Source organism: Limanda limanda, chromosome 21 (assembly GCF_963576545.1).
Source record: "Limanda limanda chromosome 21, fLimLim1.1, whole genome shotgun sequence".
Lineage (NCBI taxonomy): Eukaryota > Metazoa > Chordata > Actinopteri > Pleuronectiformes > Pleuronectidae > Limanda > Limanda limanda.
The window spans coordinates 335,001-352,500 of NC_083656.1; the positions used below are offsets into that span (position 1 = coordinate 335,001).

General features: G+C 47.1%; 3 protein-coding genes across 3 annotated transcripts in view; 1 reads left to right on the forward strand and 2 right to left on the reverse strand.

Moving 5' to 3' along the window:
• The window catches only part of stambpl1 (STAM binding protein-like 1), an 11,794-nt gene extending 1,930 nt beyond the window's left edge, over window positions 1-9,864 (reverse strand). The window contains exons 1-10 of the mRNA XM_061095388.1: window positions 9,712-9,864; window positions 8,135-8,229; window positions 6,029-6,246; window positions 5,875-5,950; window positions 5,376-5,471; window positions 4,065-4,277; window positions 3,734-3,875; window positions 3,533-3,657; window positions 3,259-3,396; window positions 1,433-1,545 (exon numbers count right to left, since the gene is read on the reverse strand). Coding sequence (XP_060951371.1) covers window positions 1,433-1,545; window positions 3,259-3,396; window positions 3,533-3,657; window positions 3,734-3,875; window positions 4,065-4,277; window positions 5,376-5,471; window positions 5,875-5,950; window positions 6,029-6,246; window positions 8,135-8,206 — 1,193 coding nt within the window. The 5' untranslated portion in view covers window positions 8,207-8,229; window positions 9,712-9,864. The remainder of the gene's footprint in view (window positions 1-1,432; window positions 1,546-3,258; window positions 3,397-3,532; window positions 3,658-3,733; window positions 3,876-4,064; window positions 4,278-5,375; window positions 5,472-5,874; window positions 5,951-6,028; window positions 6,247-8,134; window positions 8,230-9,711) is intronic.
• Window positions 9,865-10,816: 952 nt separating this feature from the next.
• On the forward strand, window positions 10,817-13,924 carry ankrd22 (ankyrin repeat domain 22). Its single transcript, XM_061094663.1, has 6 exons — window positions 10,817-10,879; window positions 12,079-12,270; window positions 12,499-12,606; window positions 12,743-12,820; window positions 13,465-13,563; window positions 13,640-13,924. Exons 1-6 carry the CDS (start codon window positions 10,829-10,831, stop codon window positions 13,712-13,714), a joined length of 603 nt encoding a protein of 200 aa, XP_060950646.1. The 5' UTR covers window positions 10,817-10,828; the 3' UTR covers window positions 13,715-13,924.
• Window positions 13,769-17,500, reverse strand: part of lipf (lipase, gastric) — a 4,265-nt gene continuing 533 nt past the window's right edge. The window contains exons 2-11 of the mRNA XM_061094662.1: window positions 17,235-17,360; window positions 16,757-16,868; window positions 16,220-16,418; window positions 15,976-16,085; window positions 15,662-15,798; window positions 15,429-15,575; window positions 15,221-15,292; window positions 14,859-14,927; window positions 14,672-14,782; window positions 13,769-14,262 (exon numbers count right to left, since the gene is read on the reverse strand). Of these exons, the coding sequence (XP_060950645.1) occupies window positions 14,140-14,262; window positions 14,672-14,782; window positions 14,859-14,927; window positions 15,221-15,292; window positions 15,429-15,575; window positions 15,662-15,798; window positions 15,976-16,085; window positions 16,220-16,418; window positions 16,757-16,868; window positions 17,235-17,357 (1,203 nt within the window). The 5' untranslated portion in view covers window positions 17,358-17,360 and the 3' untranslated portion in view covers window positions 13,769-14,139. The remainder of the gene's footprint in view (window positions 14,263-14,671; window positions 14,783-14,858; window positions 14,928-15,220; window positions 15,293-15,428; window positions 15,576-15,661; window positions 15,799-15,975; window positions 16,086-16,219; window positions 16,419-16,756; window positions 16,869-17,234; window positions 17,361-17,500) is intronic.

Here is a 17,500-nt window from a genome sequence, read left to right on the forward strand (position 1 = left end):
CTATGATCCATAATAACATGAGTTACTTCTATGATCCATAATAACATGAGTTACTTCTATGATCCATAATAACATGAGTTACTTCTATGATCCATAATAACATGAGTTACTTCTGTGATCCATAATAACATGAGTTCCTTCTGTGATCCATAATAACATGAGTTACTTCTATGATCCATAATAACATGAGTTCCTTCTATGATCCATAATAACATGAGTTACTTCTGTGATCCATAACAACACGAGTTACTTCTGTGATCCATAACAACACGAGTTACTTCTGTGATCCATAATAACATGAGTTACTTCTGTGATCCATAATAACATGAGTTCCTTCTATGATCCATAATAACATGAGTTCCTTCTGTGATCCATAATAACATGAGTTCCTTCTATGATCCATAATAACATGAGTTACTTCTGTGATCCATAATAACATGAGTTCCTTCTATGATCCATAATAACATGAGTTACTTCTATGAGCCATAATAACATGAGTTACTTCTATGATCCATAATAACATGAGTTACTTCTGTGATCCATAATAACATGAGTTACTTCTATGATCCATAATAACATGAGTTATTTCTATGATCCATAATAACATGAGTTATTTCAATGATCCATAATAACATGAGTTCGTCTGTGATCCATAATAACATGAGTGACTTCTATGATCCATAATAACATGAGTGACTTCTATGATCCATAATAACATGAGTTACTTCTATGATCCATAATAACATGAGTTACTTCTATGATCCATAATAACATGAGTTACTTCTATGATCCATAATAACATGAGTTACTTCTATGATCCATAATAACATGAGTTATTTCTATGATCCATAATAACATGAGTTATTTCTATGATCCATAATAACATGAGTGACTTCTATGATCCATAATAACATGAGTTATTTCTATGATCCATAATAACATGAGTTATTTCTATGATCCATAATAACATGAGTTATTTCTATGATCCATAATAACATGAGTTATTTCTATGATCCATAATAACATGAGTTACTTCTATGATCCATAATAACATGAGTTATTTCTATGATCCATAATAACATGAGTGACTTCTATGATCCATAATAACATGAGTTATTTCTATGATCCATAATAACATGAGTTATTTCTATGATCCATAATAACATGAGTGACTTCTATGATCCATAATAACATGAGTTATTTCTATGATCCATAATAACGCTCCAGCGAGTTGTGTATTTTTTCTTGTCAACGAACTGTTTCCTCTGCACAGTTTCCAGTTCTCTTTGAAGTGAGCATGATTGACCCCTGATGTTTGGAATCTTTATTAAGCTGAACACTCTGTCCAGTCCACTTCGCAGTGCACTGTTCTGTGTCGCACCCTGTTGAAAGGCCTGATGGGAAATGTAGTCTTTAAGTGTGTGGGACATACTCGTTATGTTTGGGAGCGCAGACGATGGCGACGGCCTCCGGCAGCATCAGCTGGTACGAGCAGTGAGTGTGGAGGTCGACGCTGGACAGGAAGGCGGTCTGAGTGGGATGAGTCTGAAACACACAAACAACACAAAACAACACAACTCTTTTTAGGCACAACCTGACTGTCAACTGACACTGGGACATTGTACAGCAGACGTTGTGGGGACCGTCCAGTTGTGGAAAGCGAATTTAAATATGCTAAACATAAACACTGTTCAGAGTGAGACCTCTGTTCCCCTGTTCCTATCTGTCGCTGCTCAACCACTGTTGCCATGGTGATCTTTGATCATGCAAATGAAGGACCAGGGTAAGAACAATGGAGGACCCCAGTCTGTCAGTGGGCTAGTGGGTGTGTGGCCTGTTTAGTGTGTTGTTAGCGTGTGTTTGATGTGTATTTATTGTGTTTGATGTGTATTTATTGTGTTTGCTGTGTTGTTAGCGTATGTTTGCTGTGTAGTTTGCGTGTGTTTGATGTGTATTTATTGTGTTTGATGTGTATTTATTGTGTTTGCTGTGTAGTTAGTGTGTGTAGTTAGCGTGTGTTCAGTTTGTATTTATCGTGTGTTGATGTGTAGTTAGCGTGTGTCTGATGTGTAGTTAGCGTGTGTTAAGTGTGTAGTTAGCGTGTGTTCAGTGTGTAGTTAGCATGTGTTCAGTGTGTAGTTAGCATGTGTTAAGTGTGTAGTTAGCATGTGTTCAGTGTGTAGTTAGCATGTGTTAAGTGTGTAGTTAGCGTGTGTTCAGTGTGTAGTTAGCATGTGTTCAGTGTGTAGTTAGCATGTGTTCAGTGTGTAGTTAGCATGTGTTAAGTGTGTAGTTAGCATGTGTTCAGTGTGTAGTTAGCGTGTGTTTGATGTGTAGTTAGCATGTGTTTGATGTGTAGTTAGCGTGTGTTTGATGTGTAGTTAGCGTGTGTTTGATGTGTAGTTAGCGTGTGTGTGATGTGTAGTTAGCGTGTGTTAAGTGTGTAGTTAGCGTGTGTTCAGTGTGTAGTTAGCATGTGTTCAGTGTGTAGTTAGCGTGTGTTTGATGTGTAGTTAGCGTGTGTTTGATGTGTAGTTAGCGTGTGTTTGATGTGTAGTTAGCGTGTATTCAGTGTGTAGTTAGCGTGTGTTAAGTGTGTAGTTAGCGTGTGTTCAGTGTGTAGTTAGCATGTGTTAAGTGTGTAGTTAGCATGTGTTCAGTGTGTAGTTAGCGTGTGTCTGATGTGTAGTTAGCGTGTGTCTGATGTGTAGTTAGCGTGTGTTTTATGTGTAGTTAGCGTGTGTTAAGTGTGTAGTTAGCGTGTGTTTGATGTGTAGTTAGCGTGTGTCTGATGTGTAGTTAGCGTGTGTTAAGTGTGTAGTTAGCGTGTGTTCAGTGTGTAGTTAGGATGTGTTCAGTGTGTAGTTAGCGTGTGTTTGATGTGTAGTTAGCGTGTGTGTGATGTGTAGTTAGCGTGTGTTAAGTGTGTAGTTAGCGTGTGTTCAGTGTGTAGTTAGCATGTGTTCAGTGTGTAGTTAGCGTGTGTCTGATGTGTACTTAGCGTGTGTTAAGTGTGTAGTTAGCATGTGTTCAGTGTGTAGTTAGCGTGTGTCTGATGTGTAGTTAGCGTGTGTTAAGTGTGTACAAAATCTCGACTGTTTGCCGTCCTGGCTCCTAAACGCTGGAACGACACCAGGACAGGAAGTCGACACCTCTTCCGACGTGGTTGATGCTTATTGTGAGTCGCTTTGGATGAAAGCGTCAGCTAAATGCAACGTGTCGTTAGCGTATGTTTATTGTGTCTTTAGGACATCCTACATGGATCCAGCCCAGCGTCAGCAGGTGCTGTTGGTCCTGGAAGCTGAACAGCTCCTCCACATTCTCCATGTCGCAGAAATCTGGACCGGCCGATTGTTTGGGGATCACGACGTGAGTCAGCACAAACTCATTGTGTGTCTGAGAGCAGCAGACAGGAGAGAGAGAGAGTTATTACATTACGTGAGTTCTGGTCGGTACTTATGGTAACTTGTTAAATATTTACTCGGAGAATCAAATATCAAAGATCCTGAAGATGATCATCAGCTGGTCTCACCAGTCGTCCACACAGAACTCCACAGGTTTCTATTCCTCTGGCCGTGTTGGAATCCGCCAACAGGAGGAACCGATAGGTCAGATCTCTGGGGATCACCACCCGCCTCAGACCTTCCACCTTCTGAGCTGCACACAGAAAACAAAACTATACATTTATATATATATATAAAAACGCATACAGTAAGTGCACGTGTGAACTCACGATGAACGCCGGCCAACGTGGCAGCTGGTTCGCTGATAGGAGCAGGTCTGTTTGGATCCGCCCCCTGCGATCGTGCAGCTTCACTGATTGGTTGCCGAGATGGACGAGTGCCGTCGGTCACCTCAGGCACTTTGGTGTCCACCTGCAGGAGAAACACGTTACTGCAACAATACTGCTGACACAACACAGCCCTGATACTGGAACCCCCCCCACGCTACATGGGACTGGTTCCACAGGTGCAGGTCTGCAGCAGTACTGGTGCACTGGTGGAGTCCTGGGAACAGGAACAGTAGCAGTTATAGTAACAGTAGTAATACTTTGACAGCGGGACCTTTTGTGTGACCTCCTCTCTGCTATTGGCCAGTTCCTGACGCCTCAGCTGGTCTTCGAAGTAACGAAACTGTTCTGACTCGATCTGCATCCGTCGCAGGGCGGCGACCCGCTGCCGCTCGCCCTCCAGCTGCAGCCGCCGCCTCCTGTCCTCGTCCAATAGGGAGAGGCATTGCAGCTGCTGGCCACACCCATCCAACACCGCCGGCTGGCTCTGAGGAAACACAACCACTGTAACACACCTGTAGTAACACAAACACAACAGACACCTGTATCTGCTTTAGAATAACACTTCAACCTTCCACACACCTGTGAGTCAATCTATCATCTAATGTGACAACAGTGAAACACACACTGTGGAATCTGATGGGAACACAAACACACACCTGGGATCTGATGGGAACACACACACACACACTGTGGAATCTGATGGGAACACACACACACACTGTGGAATCTGATGGGAACACAAACACACACCTGGGATCTGATGGGAACACACACACACACCTGGGATCTGATGGGAACACAAACACACACTGTGGAATCTGATGGGAACACACACACACACCTGGGATCTGATGGGAACACACACACACACACTGTGGAATCTGATGGGAACACACACACACACTGTGGAATCTGATGGGAACACACACACACACCTGGAATCTGATGGGAACACACACACACACACTGTGGGATCTGATGGGAACACACACACACCTGGGATCTGATGGGAACACACACACACACACTGTGGGATCTGATGGGAACACACACACACACACCTGGGATCTGATGGGAACACAAACACACACTGTGGAATCTGATGGGAACACACACACACACTGTGGAATCTGATGGGAACACAAACACACACTGTGGAATCTGATGGGAACACACACACACACTGTGGAATCTGATGGGAACACACACACACACCTGGGATCTGATGGGAACACACACACACACCTGGGATCTGATGGGAACACACACACACACACTGTGGAATCTGATGGGAACACACACACACACCTGGGATCTGATGGGAACACACACACACACCTGGGATCTGATGGGAACACACACACACACACTGTGGAATCTGATGGGAACACACACACACACTGTGGAATCTGATGGGAACACACACACACACCTGGGATCTGATGGGAACACACACACACACACACCTGGGATCTGATGGGAACACACACACACACCTGGGATCTGATGGGAACACACACACCTGGGATCTGATGGGAACACACACACACACCTGGGATCTGATGGGGACACACACACACACCTGGGATCTGAGGAACTCGCTGTGTTCCCTGCTGTATTTCTCCTGAAGACGTTTCTTCAACTCGTCTTTTCGAGGGAACGCCACTTCCTGAAGCTTCTACAAAAATGAGACACAGAATTATTATAACTACTACAACTAATATTACTGTAGTCACCGAGACTGCTCCGCCCACTGGGCCTGCATCTGAAGCAGGAGGCCACTCGTCAACTGAGGACAGGCTTTGAGCAGGTCACATTGAGGGGGGGGGGGCACCAGGACTGAAGCAGCTCCTGGAAGCTGTCCAGAGGTCCAGGTCCTATCACCAGGAGAAGCTCCCCAGTGGGAAGGTTCGCTCTGGAAACCGGGGAACTTCCTCTGGAGACTTGGCGACTAGTGGCAGAGTCTGGAAAGTGTCCAATGTTCCTGGAGGCTTTGTCCACGAGGACAGACACTTCTCCGGAGGTCAGGGGACAACCCTAGAGGTCAGGGGACAGGCTCCAGGAGGGTGGGGCTCAGTTACCTTCATGATGAGCTGTCTCTCTGGAATGCTGCTCTGCTGGTAGTCCCTGTGGCTCGGCAGCTTCTCTACGAACAGACTGAACACACACGTCTCCTGTGAGACACTGGAGACGGAACACGGAGGACATCGTCATGTCGCTCATTTCATTCCTTACGTGATAAACTTGCTATAGAGGACATAGGCGTTCTCCAGACTTCCTTCCTCCAGGTACACCGCCGCCATGCGCTCCATCTCCACCCCCGAGCGGAAGTAGCGTCGCGGTGTGATGTCATCGTTGATCTCCACGCTGAATCCCATCTTCCCCAGCGCTCGCACCCGCTCCGCCGCCGTCAGAGACACGTCCGTGTGGTCGGCCTCTGCTGCCAGCTTCTTCTGCACAACACAAACACACAAGTAGAGACACCTCTGGATGCTGCTGCACACTGACTCCGCAGGTCACACACGTCCAGATGTGTTTGGACGTGTGTTCCTGAAAAGAAGAAGACGACGTCTCGGACTTCATCAGTCGTCTCAGGAATCAGAAGATGTGATTTGAAGGACGTAGTCATTAAGGAAACCTGGGATTCTACAGTGACCTCTGACCTCTGAGTCCCACTGAGTGGAATCTGTCCTGAATCGGTGCAGGACAAGGAACCGTCCTGATGTGAGACATAAAGAACCTGTGTCCTGGGAACTCCACCTCCTCCATCGCTGTCCCACATCAACACCCGGAGCCACAGGGACATCTGAGCCCAGAGTTCAGGCAAAGAAATTCAGATTTCCCATCGCTGCCCGGAGCCTGAATGCATCGTTTGTTCTGCTGGACTGGTTAGAGGAGGACAACCAGTCCTCTGTCCTCCGTCTTCTCTATTCACAGGACGCAGCAGAGAGAGGAGGGACAGACAGAGGGACAGACAGAGGGACAGAGAGGAGTGACAGAGAGGAGGACAACCAGTCCTCTGTCCTCCGTCTTCTCTATTCATAAGACGCAACAGAGACAAGACAGGAAATGGAAGGATGGACGCAGAGAGGAGGGACAGAGAGGAGGGACAGAGAGGAGGGACAGTGAGGAGGGACAGAGAGGAGGGACAGACAGAGGGACAGAGAGGAGGGACGGAGAGGAGGGACAGACAGAGGGACAGAGAGGAGGGACAGACAGAGGGACAGAGAGGAGGGACAGACAGAGGGATAGAGAGGAGGGACAGAGAGGAGGGACAGACAGAGGAGGGACAGAGAGGAGGGACAGACAGAGGGACAGAGAGAGGGACAGACAGAGGGACAGAGAGGAAGGACAGACAGAGGGACAGAGAGGAGGGACAGAGAGAGGGACAGAGAGGAGGGACAGAGAGGAGGGACAGAGAGGAGGGACATAGAGAGGGACAGACAGAAGAGGGACAGAGAGGAGGGACAGAGAGGAGGGACAGAGAGGAGGGACAGACAGAGGGACAGAGAGGAGGGACAGACAGAGGGACAGAGAGGAGGGACAGAGAGGAGGACAACCAGTCCTCTGTCCTCCGTCTTCTCTATTCACAGGACGCAGCAGAGAGAGGAGGGACAGAGAGGAGGGACAGACAGAGGGATAGAGAGGAGGGACAGACAGAGGGACAGACAGAGGGACAGACAGAGGGATAGAGAGGAGGGACAGACAGAGGAGGGACAGAGAGAGGGACAGACAGAGGGACAGAGATGAGGACAACCAGTCCTCTGTCCTCCGTCTTCTCTATTAACAAGACGCAACAGAGACAAGACACGAAATGGAAGGATGGACGCAGAGAGGAGGGACAGAGAGGAGGGACAGACAGAGGGACAGAGAGGAGGGACAGAGAGGAGGGACAGACAGAGGGACAGAGAGGAGGGACAGACAGAGGGACAGAGAGGAGGGACAGACAGAGGGACAGAGAGGAGGGACAGACAGAGGGACAGACAGAGGGACAGAGAGGAGGGACAGACAGAGGGACAGAGAGGAGGGACAGACAGAGGGACAGAGAGGAGGGACAGACAGAGGGACAAAGAGGAGGGACAGAGAGGAGGGACAGACAGAGGGACAGATAGAGGGACAGACAGAGGGACAGAGAGGATGATAAGGAGAGAAAAGTCTTTTTCTTTTCCCAGCTCTAATATCTCATATATATTTTATTTCAATGTTTTCTATTTGATACGTGTTGTATTACCCCCCCCACCATTCACACCATCAATCATGAATCTATAAATGCTCACACACACACACACACACACACACACGCACACACGTACACACACACACACACGCACACACACACACCAGTGTATTGAAACTGAAGTCTTGGTCCATGGTGTGTGTGTCCGTCACTCGGCCCACGACCAGCTCGTCCATCTGCTTCCTCCCATCAGGCTTCACTGCAGAGACACACAGACACACACAGACACACACAGACACACACAGACACACAGAGACACACACAGACACACTCACAGACACACAGAGACACACACAGACACACAGAGACACACAGAGACACACACAGACACACAGACACAGAGACACACACAGAGACACAGGTCGTCACTCTTCAGTTTTGTGTGAATTGTCCCTTTAGCTGTGAGACTGTAAGTAGCAGCGCAAGCCCCCCCCCCCCCGCTTGACCTTCACTTTGATCCACAGTTACCACGACAACTGGGACTAGCAATCCACTGAGTCCTCCACCGTAACAACAGAGAAGAAGAAGAAGAAGACATCAGTCTTCTTTTCTGAACAGATGAGTGAAACTGAACCTAGAAACCAGCAGCAGCTCTGAATCACCGTCCTCACTGGAGGACGTCACCATGGCAACAGCTGCATCATCCTGGAGCCTGCAGACAGTTTCAGTCAGAAACTAAGGCCACTTGTCCAGTTGGCTCCTGTTCACACCTGAATCCAGATTAAGTCCTGATCCTGGTCCTGGTCCTGGTCCTGATTTCTGGTCCTGGTCCTGATCCTGGTCCTGATCCTGATTTCTGGTAACTGTCTAGTACTAGTGAGTGTCTTCTGCTCTCCAGCCTCAGGGGCAGTAATGAGGTGAAGACAAAGACTGGGGATATTTCTGTTTTACCAGAAGAGCAGACAATACTAAAAACAATAAAACAAAGATGAGCTGTGGTTGGTTTAAATACGTGAATCATTTGAAAAGAGCGATTTCCTGCAGTGCTCGGTAAGCCTGCAGGGGGCGCTGTCAGCTCCCACTGAGTCGACCTCTGATAGCATTCCTGTGTCATGGTTCCTTCACATGTGGTGGAGGAGCTCCACAAACTTCCTGCTCGTCCACATTCTGCTGCTGCTCGACCTTTGACCTCGTCCCACCTGCACAGCTGACAGGAAGTGCTTCAGCCTCAGATATGGAGGCTAACCATGTTAATGCTTAAATGCTTTTTATATAAGGGGAAATTAATGGACTTTTTATTAATGAATAGCAATGTATTCTTTTTAATGGATTTTCCACATGAATTAACTTGAAAATACAGTAAATAACATGTTTGTTTAAGGATTTATTTTGAAAGTACAGGTCTAATGTTCTATATTTAAATAAAAACACATAATTATCCATTCATTGTTTACAGAAAACACACTTCATGAAAAAACGAATTTGATATTTAAAACCTTTACTTATGTGAGTCTCATGTTCAAATAAATGCCTAAACAAACAAATCCTGATTTTTCAAAATAAGAGTTCATGGAGAATGATTGATAAATAATAAATGGATGAGTTAAATCTGCTCCCTTTTCTGATTTAAAGTTATTATTTTTCATGATGAATCGTAAAGAGACGCAGTGAAACAGGAAGTGGGTTTTGTCCTGGTGGGACAGATGCAGACCGGGGACAGACAGCTCCAGGAGACATTTACCTTGAGTCCAGCGTCACATCCGGAGCTGAGCGCGGGCCCCAGCGGGAGGACCGTCCGGGTCGCGGGCTCTGAACTCCGGGATCGAACCCGCGGCTGAACGCGAGATGAACAACACGTTGAAACGTGTGACAGCTGATGATGGTGGAGCACAGATCGTCTCTGCTCACAGATGACTCACTACAGCTTCCGGTCACCCTGCGCGCATGCGCACCACTGCTGCCAAAGATCAGAACCGAGTAGCGGAGATGTGTCACTCTGACACGTTTTCCATAAACAGAACTGATACATGTAGTAAGGACCAATCAGTAGCAGGTAAACACAGTGACGTCATCACCCCTGACTTAGTAAAACCTTTGTCATTGTTCGTCCATGGGAAGTGAAGATGATGTCATAAAACCAGTAATTTGAACTCAAGTTAGCTCGGTTTAGCGAACTAGCTGGAGCCACCTGAAAACTAAACTAAACACAAACATTTCTCAACAAAAAAAATACTAAAACATTTGCCAAACACTAAAAACCAGAGTTTCCTGTCAGTGTGTTGATTGTGTGGGTTGTTGTTGTGTATCTTCTCTCTGTGTCGTGTTTCTCTTGTGAACTTTTTTATGGATCTTGTTTGATTTTGCTTTATGCTGAATTCCATCTGTGAAGCCCCGCCTCCCTCTGACGCCACCTCTTCTCAGGTGTTAAAGACAGAAACCGGAAATTAGGTCCCTTCCTTTTTTAAAGTCAAACTCAAAAGAGTCAGGGGAGGACAGACAGGAAGTGGTAGGTGTTTGATTTCAAAGTAAAGCAGAGTGGCCTGAAAATCTTTTTTACATCGCTGCTGTTGATGATGACGTCATGATGATGAAATAAAGTCCCATCTTTATTTTCATCACGAAAAGGAAAACACTTGAAAACTGAACGTTGTAAGAATATGTGACGTTTTGAGAAGTTTTAGATAAAAAAAAGAGTTTTTAGAACATAAACATAATGACAGGACATAAAACTGTATCTTTGATTTGTCACTGATTCAAACCCTGATTCAAAGAAAACCGAACCTAAAATATTTCTTTCTTTTATTTTGATATGTGGAACAGGAAGTAAGTGTTCAGACAGTGTGTGTGTGTGTGCATTGATGTGCACAGGTGAGTTCCTGTCAGCCGCCATGGGTCTGGTTTACTCTGAGGTAAAAACTTTATATACTTTATCTTAATCACAATTACAAACGCACACACACACACCGACACCCGCCCCACGCACACACACACACCCACACACACAAACACGCACACACACACACATATAAACACACAAACAGAAAGACACACACACACTCAGCAGCTGTGACACGTTCTCGAACAAACATGAATCAACATGAAGGAAAATAAATGACGAGTGATGGAAGTAACAAATTACATTTGCTCACTACTTTACTGTACTCTTAGTTACTGTACTCTTAGTTACTGTTCTCTTAGTTACTATTCACTGAGGAGAGGGAGCTTTTGAATGATTTTGTTTGATGTGTTTCATCTGATCATTTTATCATTCAAGGGAGGAATGTGTGTGTGTGTGTGTGTGTGTGTGTGTGTGTGTGTGTGTGTGTGTGTGTGTGTGTGTGTGTGTGTGTGTGTGTGTGTGTGTGTGTGTGTGTGTGTGTGTGTGTGTGTGTGTAAAACATCTGTTAAACATCAGAAGAAGAATGTCGATTCTCATCTCAACAGAGAAACGTGTCCTGTCTCACCCTCAGTGGACGTGTCCTGTCTCACCCTCAGTAGACGTGTCCTGTCTCACCCTCAGTGGACGTGTCCTGTCTCACCCTCAGTGGACGTGTCCTGTCTCACCCTCAGTAGACGTGTCCTGTCTCACCCTCAGTAGACGTGTCCTGTCTCACCCTCAGTAGACGTGTCCTGTCTCACCCTCTGTAGACGTGTCCTGTCTCACCCTCAGTGGACATGTCCTGTCTCACCCTCAGTAGATGTGTCCTGTCTCACCCTCAGTGGACGTGTCCTGTCTCACCCTCAGTAGACGTGTCCTGTCTCACCCTCAGTAGATGTGTCCTGTCTCACCCTCAGTGGACGTGTCCTGTCTCACCCTCAGTGGACGTGTCCTGTCTCACCCTCAGTAGACGTGTCCTGTCTCACCCTCAGTGGACGTGTTCTGTCTCACCCTCAGTGGACGTGTCCTGTCTAACCCTCAGTGGACGTGTCCTGTCTCACCCTCAGTGGACGTGTCCTGTCTCACCCTCAGTGGACGTGTCCTGTCTAACCCTCAGTAGACGTGTCCTGTCTCACCCTCAGTGGACATGTCCTGTTTGCTGCTGATAAACATTAGTTACATCAGTTGTGTTATCATTTGTCCCTTTGTGTCTCTGGTGCCCCCCCCCAGCCGGCCTGTCAGTCAGCGTACAGCGGAGACGTTCATCAGCTCTATCGCATCCTGAAAGATGATCCAAACAACCTGAATGTCCAGGAGGGACACACAGGGGACACGCCCCTCATCGCTGCCTGTCGCCGCGGCAACCTGAGGATGGTCCGATACCTTTTGGACAACAAGGCCGACGTCCACCTGACCAATAAGGTGCTTTCACAGGATGATGTCATCATGTTACTGTTAAGCTCTGGATCTTCTCTGGAGGATCAGACTCAGTTTGTCCTCCTGCTGGACGAGTCTGTGAGGAACCTGCTGCTGAGATGTTCAGCTGTGAAACACAAACTCTGGATCTGATCTGGAGCTCATGAGTGAAGACAGCCTCAGTAAGGTTGTGTCAAAAGGAAATAAACTTTATTGACAGTGTGTGTGTTTCAGAAACAGAGGACGTGTCTCCACTACTTGTCCAAGAGGACATTTTCTCTGCTCGACTATCTGATGATCTCCATCCTGATGCCCATCCTGCTGCTCGGATACTTTCTCATGGTGCGTTCACTGAGTTACTGTCCGTCAGATATTAACTTCAATAAACCCTTGATGTTTGATTTATGGCGTAGAAACTGATTCTCTTTTTTCATTCACAAACTGTACAAGACACTGACTCCTTGCCATGTGTGTGCAGTTACAAAAGCAGAGGCAGAATGTGAGTCTGATGGAGGTCGTTCTGAGGAGTAAGGTCAATGTCAACGCAGCTGATTATGTGAGTTTACACCATAAAACCTGATTGTTTATTATGACCGCAGAATATTCTCTCATCAGTCAGAAGAGTATAACTCAGCCAGCAGGAGGCGTCACAGTCACTACATCGCCTCCGGACAGTTAGTTGATGTGGGGCAGCAGTGAGGGATGATGGGAGTTGTAGTCTTCTTCAGACTCCTCAAACACAAGCAGCTGATTCACTCCAGTAGACAGTGAATCAAGCAGCTTCGTGTTTAACCTCAGTGTTTCTCTGGCTCGTCTCTGATTGGCTGAGTCGAGTTTTGCTACAGTTCGCTCAGATCCAGACGTCCGACGACTCGAATCCTTCATCCGCTTCAAATAAAGAGTAAAAAACCACCAAGATCTAACAAGTGTTTTGTAAAAATGTACAAAAATAAACACTGAAACATGCATGAAGAGGATTTGGCGCCACCAACAGGCAACTAAATGAAACGTTACCTTTATTAAAACTACAGGTTTCTGCAGGTTTGAAAATATGAATATAAATATAAATACAACACTGTCCTGAATGTTTTCAGACAATTTCCTGTTTGATATGTTCAGACTGAAGAGTTCAGATGATGGTGCACAGCTAAACCACTGGGGGGCGACACAGTGTGTTTGAGTGATTGTGTGTTTGTGTAGAAAGGAAACACGGCGCTTCACTTGGTCTGCCAGAGGAAGAGTCATCGCCTGGTTCCTCTGCTGCTGCTCAGAGACGCCGACGCCAGCATCAGAAACAAGGTGCGTATGAAAGGAGCAGGATGCTTGGGACCTGATGACCCACGAGCCTGAACCCCGTCTCGGTTGTCTCCTGCAGGACGGAGAGACGCCGCTGGACATCGCCACCAGACTGAAGTTCACCAAGATCGTCAACATGTTGAAGATGCAGTGATGGACGGACGAGAGGAGAGAGAGCGAGGCCCAACGAGAGAGTTTCTCAAGTAAATTGCATTAAAATTGTTTTATTAAAACTGATTCAGATTAAATGGTTTTATGTTAAAAAATCTAAACGTTAACTTGTGAAATCAGACTCAAGTTACAACTTCACAGTACAGAGTCATATGCAACATGTCCCGTCAAAATAAAAGCATTTTATATTAAACTGTCTCTGGTTGGTGCTGCACACGTCTCACATGATGGCGTTCTGTTGTGGTCACGTGCACAACTCTGTGACCTCACAGACCAGGTTGATGATGTCACAGGAACAGAAATTAACATGTTAATTGACAAAAAGTTCAGTTTGAATCAAAAGAGTTGTTGTGGTTCTGCTGTGGGGGGTGAAGCTTTAAACAGAAACCAGTGTCCTCATGGCGCCCTCTAGTGGTGCTCCTTCAGCAGCCTCAGGATGGAGGGAAACATCTGTTCAGGAGCATCTAGACCCCAAATGAAATCCAGATGTTCCCAGTGTTCGATGTGCTGATGGTAGATCAAGTTAGACACCTGAGGTGAGAGAGAGAGAGAGAGAGAGAGAGAGAGAGAGAGAGAGAGAGAGAGAGAGAGAGAGAGAGAGAGAGAGAGAGAGAGAGAGAGAGAGAGAGAGAGAGAGAGAGAGAGAGAGAGAGAGAGAGAGAGAGAGAGAGAGAGAGAGAGAGAGAGAGAGAGAGAGAGAGAGAGAGAGAGAGAGAGAGAGAGAGAGAGAGAGAGAGAGAGAGAGAGAGAGAGAGAGAGAGACAGGTGAGTGAGGACGTAGACTTCTGATTACTTCCTGTTGACAGCTATTGGCTTCTGTAAACAACAACAGTTGTCATGTTTAAATCTGAGAAATCAAACACGTGACATCAGTTCCACGGGAGGTTTCCTGTGCGTCTCCCTGTGACGTGTTCGTGACTGAAAGCAGCTGGAGACTCACCTGCGTGACGAGGACAGCGACATCTTTGGGGTCCGCCAGTGTATCCTGTCCCCCTGAAAACAGAGCGGTGGGAACCTTCATGTCCTGGACGTTGTACTGAGGGGGAGTGGACTGAGGGGACACGAGGGACAGAGACAGTAAGAAACACGTCTTCCTCAGCAGGTCCCACTGGTCCTCAGAGACTCACCTGGTTGTAGTGTCTCTTGTTTCCTTCAGAGCCGAAGTCAAACGCTGTGAGTTTCCCTCCATGGATGTGCTGCAACAACAGTGTGTGTCTGTGTGTGAGCATTGTGTTGATCACACACTCATACAGCTATGAATCAGAGTTTCTCCTCCTAACTCTCCTCCCAGTTAAATGCCTCTAATGAAGGCCAACACCAGAACACGTGTGTGTTCGTGTGTGTGTGTGTGTGTGTGTGTGTGTGTGTGTGTGTGTGTGTGTGTGTGTGTGTGTGTGTGTGTGTGTGTGTGTGTGTGTGTGTGTGTGTGTGTGTGTGTGTGTGTGTGTGTGTGTGTGTGTGTGTGTGTGTGTGTGTGTGTGTGTGTTACCTGGGCCCAGTGCACCATGTTCTGGACGGACGTCCCAGCAGGACAGTGTGTTGTGTAAACCGGAGTCCGAGTCTGTAGATGAACAGAACCATGTTACACATGTTCGAGTCATGTAATCTTATCATGTGACCTGACCACATGACCTGATGGTGTGGCCAGGTCATGTGACCTGACCTTGTGCCGTGGTCATGTGACGTCTCATACGAACCATGTTGAGGTTTTTCTCGTCGAAGCCACAGAGGACGAAGAAGAGGTTTCCACACAGCTCGCTGAGCGGCTGCTTCCCACACACGTGCTCAGCGAACCACTCGATCAGGTGACTCTGAGGCAGGAAGTTCCTACTGCCGAACAGCGCCTGCAGGGGGCGTGTCATCAACACAATCAACACACTGTTAATATCATCGACTCCTCCTCACGCCCACTTGGACAGACGGCTCTCACCCAGATGAGCGGCTCCGGCAGGACGGACAGTTTGGTCATCGGGCTCCTGGTGAACGCCACCGTCGCCACGGGAGCCAAACCGAAGAACAGCTTGATCTTACTCGCCAGTTCAGGGAGCGTGGAGAACGCCATGAACGCTGGGAAATAAGAGACTGTTACAGTGATGTAAACAGAGAAAGGTGTGTGTGTGTGTGTGTGTGTGTGTGTGTGTGTGTGTGTGTGTGTGTGTGTGTGTGTGTGTGTGTGTGTGTGTGTGTGTGTGTGTGTGTGTGTGTGTGTGTGTGTGTGTGTGTGTGTGTGTGTGTGTGTGTTACCTATCGTGGTTCCCTGAGAGTGTCCGATGTAGTAGATCTGTTCTTGTCCCGTCACCTTCAGGATGTAGTTTACAACGGCGGGAAGATCCTTCAGAGCCATTTCATCATGACTACACACACACACACACACACACACACACACACACACACACACACACACACACACGCCCAGGAGGAGGCTGATGTCACACAGGTGTCGTGATGTCACACAGGTAGACAGTGATGTCATACAGCCGTTGTGTACCTGAACCTCCAGAACTCGTCCTGGTCTGGTGTGAGCGTCCGGTGTTTCCTGGACCACGTGTTCCCTCGGCTGTTCCCGAGCCACACGTCGTACCCGGCGTCCGCCAGCACGTATCCCAGACTGGAGTTTGGCGGGTTGGTGATCCAGTTGCTGCCGGCGGCGAGGAGGCCATGTTGGAGCAAGACCGCCGGCCTCGGGCCTGCAGCTCATAAAACATCAAATGTTATTTTGGCCTGTCTGATTTGATCTGATTCCTCCTCTGATGTTTTATTTTGAAGGATCAGTGATTGTTACTGAGTCACATGTCCATCACCAGTTGAGCTGTTTAAAGAAACAGGAAGTGAAGTTTGATGTTTCAGCTTCCTTTTCATCCTCAGACTTTATAACCAGAGGAAACGTCTTTGCCTGGATAGTGTGTGTGTGTGTGTGTGTGTGTGTGTGTGTGTGTGTGTGTGTGTGTGTGTGTGTGTGTGTGTGTGTGTGTGTGTGTGTGTGTGTGTGTGTGTGTGTGTGTGTGTGTGTGTGTGTGTGTGTGACCTGCAGTGTGTGTCCGTCCGCTGGGGATCCTGTTCACCATCAGGATGAACCCGTCCTCCGTCAGAACCTCGTGCTCCTCGGCCGGGTAGCTCCAGCGCCGGATGATCTCTGTCTGAGCAGTGACATCATCAGGGAGACAAACTGAGACTTTGACCCTCAGCTAAACTAGGTCAGATAACCAGTGTGTTTGTCTGACCTTTGACCCCGGCCATGGAGCCCACAGTGTTAACACAATAAGAGTCAAAGATTCAGAAAAATTTGACTTTTCAAAATAAACATAGAAATATTTTAAGAATAAAAAAAACGTTTTCAAACTGACAAAAACAATTCTCACTTTCAGAATAAAAGTCTTGATATTTAGAGTTCATGGTGAGGCTAAAAGTTAGGTTTTTTATTTTGTGGTAGAAAAGTTACCTGTTATTTATGTAAACACTGATGGTTACCTGGGTTACCATGACTGAAGTAAGCGTGTACTTACTATGTTCATGTGCACTTCAGGGTCCAGCTGCAGATGTGGTTTCTCAAAGCGTCGGTGGAGGTGAGCTGCTCCACCGTGCACGAGACCGGAGAGGACGAGCACACACACCACAACACACAGCATTGTCTGTGTGGACACACACACACACACACACACACACACACACACACACACACACACACACACACACACACACACACACACACATCTTCACAGGTCAAATCAGCTGATGTTTGTTTCACTACTGTTTAAACCTGAGTTTTCTG

What these genes read in the sequence shown, in the direction of transcription:
- ankrd22 (XM_061094663.1), top strand. Translation starts at nt 10,829, where the DNA reads ATGTGCACAGGTGAGTTCCTGTCAGCCGCCATGGGTCTGGTTTACTCT. An exon ending in TGGGTCTGGTTTACTCTGAG is followed by an intron (nt 10,880 to 12,078) that starts GTAAAAACTTTA and finishes GCCCCCCCCCAG; the next exon opens with CCGGCCTGTCAGTCAGCGTA. An exon ending in TGCTCGGATACTTTCTCATG is followed by an intron (nt 12,607 to 12,742) that starts GTGCGTTCACTG and finishes ATGTGTGTGCAG; the next exon opens with TTACAAAAGCAGAGGCAGAA.